The sequence below is a fragment of the Gouania willdenowi genome, chromosome 16 (genome assembly GCF_900634775.1).
Source record: "Gouania willdenowi chromosome 16, fGouWil2.1, whole genome shotgun sequence".
NCBI lineage: Eukaryota > Metazoa > Chordata > Actinopteri > Blenniiformes > Gobiesocidae > Gouania > Gouania willdenowi.
The window spans coordinates 7390013-7401826 of NC_041059.1; the positions used below are offsets into that span (position 1 = coordinate 7390013).

General features: G+C 33.7%; 1 protein-coding gene across 5 annotated transcripts in view; it reads right to left on the reverse strand.

Annotated features, from left to right (window-relative positions):
* usf2l (upstream transcription factor 2, c-fos interacting-like) overlaps positions 1-11814 on the reverse strand; it is a 28732-nt gene that overhangs the window by 15682 nt on the left and 1236 nt on the right. For all 5 annotated transcript variants that reach the window (XM_028469881.1, XM_028469880.1, XM_028469879.1 and 2 more), the window contains exons 2-4: positions 10189-10229; positions 8528-8628; positions 3732-3851 (exon numbers count right to left, since the gene is read on the reverse strand). In XM_028469881.1, coding sequence (XP_028325682.1) covers positions 3732-3851; positions 8528-8628; positions 10189-10229 — 262 coding nt within the window. The remainder of the gene's footprint in view (positions 1-3731; positions 3852-8527; positions 8629-10188; positions 10230-11814) is intronic.

Here is an 11814-nt window from a genome sequence, read left to right on the forward strand (position 1 = left end):
AAACACGCTAAAGTCCCGAGGAAAACCTGGTTCACTCCGACAGCGGGGGTGAGCTGACCTTTGTGTTAGCCCTGCTAACTGTCAGTGAACGCACCACTGGGCAGAAAATGGAAACATATTTGGTAGAAAAGCTGCTAGAATGACTAAGAAATGGGATTTTATGTGCAAAGCATATTGTTACAAAGATCTAGGGGTGTGCATTGCCATGAATCTGACAAAACAATTTCACGATTTGATACTAAACAATACGATATGCATTGCGATATATTGTACAGGTTAAATTTGTAGTTATTGATCTTACAAGTACAAAATGGTATTAATACAATTTATTTCATTCTTTTTCTTTATTTTTTTTAAAGCTTAGCTTGGGCTGTACGATTATGGCCAAAATGATAATCACGATGATTTTTGATCAATATTGCAATCCCGATTATAATCACAATTATTCATCATATTTGGTAAAAAACTGTTTTTATGTTTACCCTTGTTAAATTATGTTTTTTTATTTTATTTTTTATGTCGTATGTTATAAATTGCAAATAAAAACAAAGTTTAGAAGACTGTATTTATTACACTACTTTTAAACAACATGTGTACAGTTTATTATAAAAAATATAATTTAATTTTTTTCTAATTTACCCAAGAATTAAAAATGTACCAAAGGCTAACTGAATGAATACACTATTAAAGATGTAGAGCCCGTATTATGAATGTAAATAATGCCGACGATCTGGTTTATTTAATCATGGCCCCCACAATCGTGATTACGATTAAAATTAGATTAATTGTGCAGCCCTAAGCTTAGCTTTATAACTCTGCGAATTCCTTCTAATTTACCACGTGACTTAAGATTACGGGACATAATGAGGATAAATGTCCTGATATTGAAGGTTATTAAAATATTTTTTTAACCTAATCTAAAACACATTTGAATATAATTGTATTAAAACGACAATGAAAGAATTACGGTAAATAAAGAAAGATGGGAGATTCCCTTTGGTGATTAAACATTGCAACTAGTGAACAAATATTGAACTTGCAAATTAGTGGAATATTTCTGGTAAATTTTCAGGGGAACTTTAGCTCAAGAATTTTGGGAATATTCAAAAACATAAACTTTTTATTAGAATTACTAATTGGAATTAACCAGAAATTGGGAGTAATTTTAAATAAATGATGCTGAAATTTTAGATGATGCAACTATATTTAATAGGGGTGTGCATTGCTATTAACATGACGATACGATTCACGATTTGCATGTCCCGACACTGAACAATACGATACAGTATATCGCAATATCAATAATTACAAATTTTACCTTTACAAGTGCAAAATGGTATGAAATACAATTTATTTCTTACGAGAACAAGTAAATGTAACTAACAGCAATTCAAATATAAATATTAAAAACAAGTAATGTGTTTATCAAATTACATTGACTTTTAGTTAAACTTTTGCTTCTACAAAAGATTCTGATAAATTCTTAAATTATCTTTTTTTTTTTTTTTAAAGTAACCACATACATCTATAAAAGTAAATACAGTGCAATCAACTTCAAATCTGAAAGTTTATAAAGATCTGATGTGGTTCACTGACACTTAGTGACCAGGCGTTTACGTGCTATGCATACTGTATGTTAGCGCAATTAAATGTTTTTTTTTTCATTAAAAAACATTATTTAAAAAATCGATTTGGACATATTTTGGATCGATACGATAATCGCGCTGTGAACTATATCTATTTTTTCCTATACCCTTACAAAGAACTGTGGACATTGTTTTAAACTTCCCTTAGACGTCAAACTTAGCGACCAACATTACTATTAAACCATTTTGACAAGTTGAAATTGATTAATTACACCTGCAGCCTAAATAATAAGGCAGTGACGAACCAAAACGCACGTTTAGGACAGTCAAGTGGATCCAATAATTACTTCATAATTTGATGTGGACAAGCAAGAACAATTTTATGAAATAGCTTTTTTTTTTTCTTTCTATAATAACATCAGACCCTCAGAAACACTTCATCATCTCTAAGATTTATTAAGTAGCAAGGCGACTTCTTGTTTTTTAAATGACAAGTAATGTCAATTGTTCATTTCACCTTCCGTTCACAAGACAAGAAGCTTCTTGAATGATAAATTAATCAGATAAGTAAATAAATCCATTGCTATTCTGCTGTCGTCCTCTGCTTCACAATCTTTCATTAACTTCATGATGAAAGTTTGGGGAAAGGTTTCCCAACAGGTGACGTTCGGTGCTATTGTGTTTTGATTTAATATTCATTGATTGTACTTGCCCACGCATATAACTGGATGATATGAACACATTTTGAGGTAAAGGGAACACATCGCAGCTAGAATTGCATTATTGTCTACTACAGTGATTCTCAACCTCAGCCATCTATAAGGGGGAATAAAGGGGAGAGCTTTTTGGGTCAGCAAAAATGATGGTCCATTGTTCTATGAATCTGTGATAACCACATTTATTTATTCATCTGAACATTATCCACTGTTATCCAGGAAGTTTATTATTATTTGGGCCATAGTATATAGTCATCTTAAAGATGTAAATCCTTGTTTTAATCAGAAATAAGTGGGTCGAAAGTGATAAAAAAAAAATGGTGGAAAGGGTTGTGAAATGGGATTTTAAAAACCACAGAAAATGGTTAAAAGTGGCCAAAAACGAACAGAAAAAGTGGTAAAAAAAAAAAAAGCTCAAAGTGTCAATATTGGCTTAAAAGTGGCAGAAAAAAGTAGGAACAATTATCTTAAACTGGCAAATAATGGGCTTGACAAATCGTGAATGTGGTTAAATTGCCAAAAAAAAAAGCAGGAATTACGGTGAAAAGAAGTTAAATGTGACAATAATGAGTTAATTTATGCAACATTAGGTGGGAAAAGTGGTGGAAAGGCTTTATAAATGCCACAAAAGTCTTGAAAGTGGCAGAAATGGGAGTAATGTAGCAAAAATGCATCAAAAAGAGCAAAATAATGACAATAAAAAGTGATGTAAATAAGTTAAAAGATGGCAAGTTTGGTGAAGTTGTACAAAAATGGTGGAAAATTTTTAAAATGACAGAAATTAGTTAAAAGATGCAAATTAGTTGCCAAAAACGGACAGAAAAAGTGGTAAAAAGGGTTCAAATTATCAATATTGGCTTATAAGTGAACAATTAGTTTAAAGTGGTAAATATGAGTTATGACAAATTGTGAATGTGGTTACATTGAAAATTAAATATGTTGAAAAGATGTTAAAAGTGACAATAATGGGTCAGCATATGCAACATTAGGTGGGAAAAGTGGTGGAAAGGGTTTATAAATAAATACCACACATGTTTTAAAAGTGTCAGAAATAGAAGTAATATAGCAAAAATGCATTAAAGGAGTAAAAAATATGGCAAGAAAAAGTTATGAAAATAGATTAAAACACTGCAAGTTTGGCGTAGTTGTAGAAAAAGGGTTAAAAAAAAGCAAAAATGGGTTCAAATTGCTAAAAAAAAATTTCTTCTCGTGACCATAAGGTTGAGAACCTCTGGTCTAGTAAAAACCTTTGTGGATTTTTAAGTCATATGTATCAATTACCATCTATGTGCACAACAAAAAGACAAGCTAAAGTTCAGTTCTATCGTGAAATGGAAGAAATATCTAAATAATGAATAAGTCTTACACACATTTCTAAACAAAAAAAAAAAACAATCAAAACAGTCTATCTTTTTTTGTGTTTTGGTACCTGAGCCACAGCCTGCGGTGCTCCAGTGAAAGCAGCTGTAGAGACAACGCTCACTGCTCCCGCCGCCTCATCTCTCCCATCGAGCTGCGGATCAGTCACCTGAACTACACGATAAGTCACCTGCAGAGTGGGAAAACAAACACAGGTGTTAAAGCCTCATGAGAAGACAAACAGCACCCACCTGCTTTTGTTTACTCTGTGCCATGTGTGCATCATGGACCTTACCTGACTTGTAGATTTGTTTATCATTTCTGCTGCTACTATTCAACCGAGCTCAGTGTCTGACAACCTCAGGCGTTCATAGATCTTCCCATCCCACGAAACACGCTTCGGCATGAGAATGTGGCTTATTCGTTTTTTTCTTTTTTTTTTTTTTTAACACAAGTGCAGAAAATGAGCTTGTTTGCTCCAAGAATCTACATTTGTACGTCTTTATCATGTGACGCCCCTCCTGACTGACATGTGACAGCAGCCCCGTGCCAATCCGGGTGCAGACCCGAATCACATGATCGCTCGCATTAGTCCTGTTTACGCCAAGGATCGAGCCACATGGCTCACTGACTTCATTCCCTACAGCATAAGTCACCCAAACAAAGATAAACCCAGTTCAAAGTCAGACCTCTGCTCCTAGTTCTTTGTTTTACTCCCATCCATCAGTGGTTGACCAGTGACTGACCACCAGTGGTCAACACACACACACACACACACACACACAACCAATCATGAGACGAGCAACAAAGCAAATATCACCACAAATTCAGAAGATTAGGCAATTTACCCACAGCAAACCTCCTGACTTTTCAGTAGGGGAAGGAAATGAAGCAACCACAGACACAAAAAACAACTATACACAAAAACAGCTGCTTTTAAGAAGAACTTTTCTCACTGTGAGATGACAGGATAAATCTGCCTATTGGTCATTCCAACACATTTTTAGGACATCCCACACACTTCAGTCCTAAAAAATTCTGACATTTTTACCAATTGTTTCATGATTGTGACCATAACAGCCTGTCATTGGGCGATCTCGTTAGATCTCAGAAGCTGGGCAGGTCTGGGCCTGGTTAGTAGATGGATGGGAGACCACTGAGAATTCCAGGTGCCACAGTGGGGGACAGTCGTATCTGTCATTGTGTTTTTGGGCAAGGCACTTCACCCACATTGCCTAGTATGAATGTAGTTGGTGGTGGTCGGAGGGGGCGATGGCACACTATGGCAGCCTTGCTTCCGTCAGTCTGCCCCAGGGCAGCTGTGGCTACAATAGCAGCTTACCACCACTAAGTGTGGAGTGATATAAAATTGATGTATTATTATAATTATTACTCAGTTGTAACACTGTAAATCTTTTATTTGATCGAATTAATACTTTTTGATATGGATAATTTTGTGAGGGGGTGTATGTTTCGATTTTTTCTCGTCCTTATTTTTCATCCATTTTCAGCTTCCAATATCTCAGGATCTATATCATATGGGAAACTGAAATTTGCTATAGTAATATAGCTACACCTACTCTCTCAGAATATATAAAATATCTGCTATACATCCTATCATATGCCAGCCGATAAAATTTGGGATAAAAGTTTGGGGCTTGAACATGTTTGTGTGCCTTCAGAAAACAACTTAGCATATGCCTCAGTTAACTGTAATGTGATCAGCTTCCAGCTATGTACATAGACTGTTCACACGCATCGGTCTCTTCAAATCTGGTTACTTTTTGTTGGGATATAAAAAAAATTTTCTTTATGCGACTTCTTCGTTTTTATTTTGGACCCCAACTTTGGGTTATTTCACCACTCGTGGATTTTGAAAAACCTATACTTGAGGCCATTGATTCAAGAGATTCAAAATGTTTATTGTCATGTGCACAGTAAGGAAACATGTTTCCCTGTACAAGTAAATTCTTACTTTGCTGTCCACACTGGATGGCATGCAAACAACAACAAACACATTTGAAACAAAGAACAAAACAAGAAAAGAATAATAACAATAATTAGAATTATTTAAAAAGTAACATTGTAGCTTGCCTCTGTGTCTTATAATCATTTATTGTTTATTAGTTTTTCACTTGAATATTTTTCTATATTCTATATAGAGAGTAGATGGAACTGTATTACAATACAAAAATTCAGTTTCCTACGTGATGTAGTTCCTGAAATATTTAAAGCTGAAAATGGAAGATGATAAGAATGAGCAAATATCGATACACAACACCCCCTCACTAAATTGGCCATATTTTAAAAATGATTCATCCAATCAAACTAAAAATTTACAGTGTGCATATTAAATAATCATAGAACAATTGGTAAGAATTTCAGAATTTTTGAGACCAAAGTGCATGGGCCAGTTGTTGAAATGACATACATTACCCGATTATCAATTGGTTAGCCACTGAACTGCGTAGATCAGTGGTTCTCATACATTTTTGGCTCAAGTACCCTTTTCTCTTACTTTTGAATGCAAATTCCCCATTTCTCCAACTACAACATTTTGCTCAGAATTTTGTGAAAAAACAACTATAGAGCATAGTGATGGAATAAAAGAGTGATAACACATTTTAAAGAATCTCTATAAGGCGCACTTAAAATCCTTTAATTTTCTCAAAAATCGACAGTGCGCCTTATAATCAGGTGCGCCTTATGTATGAAATTAATATGCCAAAATGTTTTAGTACAACTTTGGTAAACTATGAAGCTGCACCACTTGATGGATTTTTGGCGCTTCAGGGCTACCGTAGTCAGAGGAGTGATATGTACAGTACTGTGCTTCGACATCCTGAACTGAAAAAGTGAGTGTAATGTTGAGAATTATTGTTAATGAGTTGAATAAAGTTTGACTTATCTGACTATTTTGTTTCGCTTAATGCGTCTTAATAATAATAACAACAACAACAACAAACCGGTGCACCTTATAGTCCGGTGCGCCTTATGTATGAAAATAGACCCGGTCAGACCCATTCATTGATAGTGCGCCTTATAATCTGGTGTGCCTTATAGTCCGAAAAATACGGTAAGTGAATGAAAAAGTATTTAGTGCCTCTTGATTAGATTAATTTCTATAGTTTTTAATCATTTACGGTCATCTCCTGCCTGATGTGGGACCAAGACTAACTTTTGCGTTTTCAGTTAATGTTCTAATCAAGATCATTTCTATCATCATTTTGTGTATTTTGTTGTTGTTTGTCTGTGCTTTGTATTATTCAGTTTATTTTTCTCTTATTTTCTGTCTATTTGTGTGTTGATGGTCTTATTTAAATTATTCTATCTCAGTGTGCATGTTTTTGGTGTCATATGTTGTTTTGTACATTTCACCATTCTTTGTTGTTGTTTTAATTGTGTGAGTTGCTGGTTAGATTTAGTATGATCATCATTCTTAACTAAAAATAAACATTATAAAAGTTAATGCTTTCATTTGTTTATTTTACTTTCGCTGTCGAGCACCCCCTGTAGTGCCATCGCGTACCCCTAGGGGCACACGTACTCCCATTTGAGAAACACTGGTGTAGAGTAATGAACACATACTGTACATCTGTACATGTGGTGTGAAATACACTCCTATTGTCTCCACCGTCTGTCATGTTTCAGGCACTTTCATAACTCATTAATAGGGAAATTTGTAAACTGATAATTGGTTCCTTGCACAAAGTATTCACAGACATTTATTTCCCTAAAATGCAAAGCAAATGCAAAGTAACTTCCTCCTTTAATGTATCTCTGTTGTGTGTTTGCAGAACCTATGCAATCTCACCCTAGTGGCCCAGGCCTGGAAGCAGGGTTGGTGTCAAATATAATTATAACCGCGTAATTGATAATTAATTACAATTATGTTGTAATCACAATCGTAATTGTAATTTTAAGAATCTGTTGATGTCGTAATCGTAAGTAAATTATTATTTTAGTCATTTTAAAAAATAAAATATAATAATTAAAAATATCAATTATCATTTAACACAGTTCTATGTACAGTTCGACACAAATGTAGTTAATTATTAAAATATGTTTCACGTCAAGCTTTCCCACATTTTGCCATTTAAAAAAAATAAAATCAAGGGTCATACTGACACAAAAAAGGTTCAGATTCCCACACCAAAAATATTAAAAACCTATATTTACATTGATTAGGAAGCCTAACAATGTAACCAATAGAAGGGAAAAAAATTAGATGATAGATATTTGTTTTTAGTGTATTTTACAGCTGATTTAGGACCAGTTATCATAAGAGATGCTAACAGAAAGCTAACACAAGAGGAACGTTAAGGCTCAGTAATTGAACTTTGGTAATTGAGAACGTGATTGTAATTGACTTTCTGAGGATACAAAATCATTGTAATTGGGAAATGGTCACTATAGACATAATTTAATTGTAATCGAACATAGATAATTGAAAAAAACATGATTGTAACTGAAAAATGTAATTGACCCCAACCCTGCGTGGAAGCCATTAGGGGGCAACTATAGAAGCTTCTAGAAAAATGTGTGATAAACAAGCAGCTGTCATTGGCACCATAACATGTATTAGTAGTAAATGGACTTGATTTTATATAGCGCTGTATCACCACACTGAAGCAGTCTCAAAGCGCTTTACATATCAGCTCATTCACCCAATCACTCTCACATTCACACACCAGTGGGACAGGACTGCCATGCAAGGCGCTAGTCGACCTCTGGAAGCAACTTAGGGTTCAGTGTCTTGCCCAAGGACACTTCGACACATAGTCAGGTACTGGGATCGAACCCCCAACCTCTCGATCAGAAGACGACCCACTACCACCTGAGCCACGGTCGCCTAGTAGTACGTACCTGCCCGCCCTCTGTGCGGAACTGATACTGGATGTTGTGGTCACTGAAGGCAGCCTGTTGAACGCTGGCGATTGTAACAGCCGACTCCTCTCCTGCTCCCTCTGCAGGACAGACAGGGCAATAATCAGGAGAACAATAAGTGAATGTGATGCAGCTGCAGAATGCAATGATGAATGTTGCTGTGTATGATAAAAAAAAAACAACTGCAGCACTTTAAGTGACATGTTGTTTCCCAAAGTGCAGCTAATAATAGTGCGAGTGTAGTCTCATTTATTTTACTTGTTAAAACTGTCAAATAGGACCTTTTCCACACAATGGGATGATTACTGTACTGCATGCAAAAACAAATGCAACTTTTTAGTTTTATCCAGAATTTAGTCATCAGGATTGTTCCAGTTATAGAATGTTTGAGTCCACTAAATGGCTTTTAAGATTATTAAAGATTCAATTACCAGGAGATTTTGCCGAAGAAAAAAAAATCTCAGATTTTTTTCAAGAGAAATTTAAGATTCGATTAAATTTTTTTTTCAATGTACCTAAAAATGACTGCAGATATCAGATATATTGTCAAAAGTGCAACTTTATTGCTGTGATTGTCCTCAAGAGTTAAAATGCATAGAAAAATCCCAAAATAAAAAGTAAATGAGGCTCTGTCATGCAACAATTTCATGCTTTAACGCAGGTTTAAGCAAAAGTGCAACAGCAACTTCACAGTAGCTTAAGTTTTCTGATTAAGAAATCAGATAACTACATATTTTATAACATATAACATTACAATTAAAAATTAACTCATCCCTTAGTCTCAGCATAGTGCGAATCAAAAATGAAACATGCCTGTGGCACACATATACTCAAAGGGTAAACAAATGTAAACAAAGAGGGGGCTGGCTCACAAAAAGTTCAAAAAATGTGGTGGGAAAAAATTAATAAATTTTTAAAAATTATTATTATTTATTCTTTTTTAACTCGAAACTTTGCAAAATAAAAATTGTTTTTATCTACAAATTCCATCAATCGATTAAATCTATTTTTTGCCCAGCCCTAGATGGTATTAATGTTTGTAAATACACAAAGACTGATTTGATGTGATCAATACATAAGATCATAATGAGTTCTGACTGGATTTGGTCCCACGCGACAAAATTATAGTTCAGTTTATATTAGTCGACAAAAACATAAACGTCTTTTTGATGTAGTTTGATGTTTTATTTGTTGTTGTTTTTTTAGTCAAAGTGGAGTTTTGTCACTTTAAAAAAAAAAACTTACATTTTAGTCAACAATATTAACACGGACACAAAACATGTTTTACTCGCGCCCAATAATTCACAAACAAACTCAACATGGTTTGCAAATACAAAAACATCTTTTACTGGTACAAACCAATGCATTTTGTTTTGCAAATAAGACATGTACTTATCAAATAAATACAGCACGTTCTACACAAATCCTCCAAGTATACATCAAAGGACATTTGCGTGTGAATTTGAGGGTATTTGCATGTGCAGAAAATTATTTTTTGTTGTAGAATTGGTTGGGTTTTTTTTTTGTGCAAACTGTCACAACTTTTTTGTGTGAAAGAAGAGGACATTATAATTATTTTAACTCGGTTGAAACTAGAGTTGCTTTTTTTTGGACGGATGGATGGATGGATGGATGCTTACCTTCAGATATCTGGACAACCTCTTCTTCTTCTTTTTCTTGGCTGCAAAAAGGAGAGACACACATTATCAGATTATTTCCTGGTTAACTAACGTCTGAATCTATTAACTAGTTCCCTACAAAGTTGCATGACATTATTTAGTCAGACAATGTGTGAACATTGTTCATGAAAAACAATTTACTTATTAAAGCTTCTAATCTTACTGTCTATAATCACAGTAGTACACTGAACAAATATTGATATTATTTATCATACCTGATTTGTTCTATTAAATATAATGGAATCTTCGGGGTTTCAAGACATTTTGGCTCACAAATATTTTGATTATTTCCTTTTATTTGAGATTGTGTATATTTAAAACAATACTGTATCAAAATGCAAGTAGATTATTATATTGTTATAATTAAAAATGATTAAAGAATTTTCTCTGCCAGTTTGCATAAATATTATGATGGAAGTGAAAATATAAATACTTTTTTTTTTTTTAATTATATACAGTACTACAATACATTGAAAATCAAGTCTAATAGGGCAGGAAACAAATCTGAATGGATTTAGAGTAATTTTAAGGATGTTTTTGAAAAAGCATGACTCACACCACATGAGATTTTGACACTTTAAAAACCATGATAGACTACGGAGATAATTTATGTTTTATACAGTGAGTGCATACACAGGTATAAGAGACGCACATCATACTGTATATGGTATATTTTTTATGCAAAAAAGCCTATTTTTAACTGAAAGAAAAGTACTTGGATATTAAAAGTGGGTGTCACGTCACTGACACTAATACATATGTTATAAATAAATGGAATTTAATCACTAAAAGGAAACGAATTGGTTGGTATTATATGATATTTAAAATTAAGCATTAATAAAGCAAAAGTTATTAAATCACTCCATTAATAATAAATTGAATAATTGATAGAATACTCAATTAACAAAAGATTTGATAGCTGCAGTCCTGAATAAAAAAATAAAGAACATTTTTAATTACCTAAAAAAACTATTAAAATGTTATTAATACTAGGACTAATAATAATAATATGGATGGAAACATTTGTATACTGATGGAAAAAGCCATAATTCACTGTGATGCATGAGATTCATCCATTTAAAATGGGAATAGATAAGCTCATCTACAGTACAAAGAATCTGAAATAAGGTGTCATCTTACTATAAACCACTTACCAATCTGATCTATTAATAGAGGCACATCTTACAGCAGCTACTGAGTAAAAGCCATGTAATATGTTAGTGTCTAATGTGGATAAAGGGTGGTATTTAATAACCAAATAATAATAAATACATTATATATATTATTCATATAACTCTAAAGATGTCAACCTTTTATCTCGTGAAAAGATATGTTCCATGAATTTTTAGGAGGTTTTTAAATAAAAGACAAACTTAATGTTTTAAACAGTGAGTTAAAAAAAGAAGAGTCTTATTGCAGCACTGACAGACATCCAATATCCTGTCTGTGAGACTGATAATAATAGTAAAAGGTCCTTTAATGAGCACCTCAGGGATAAATTTACCATTACCATGACGACTGTCGATTTAGTAGACATGGGCCACAGGCGGCCCGGAGGCCAAATGCGATCCTTGAAGTAGATTTGAG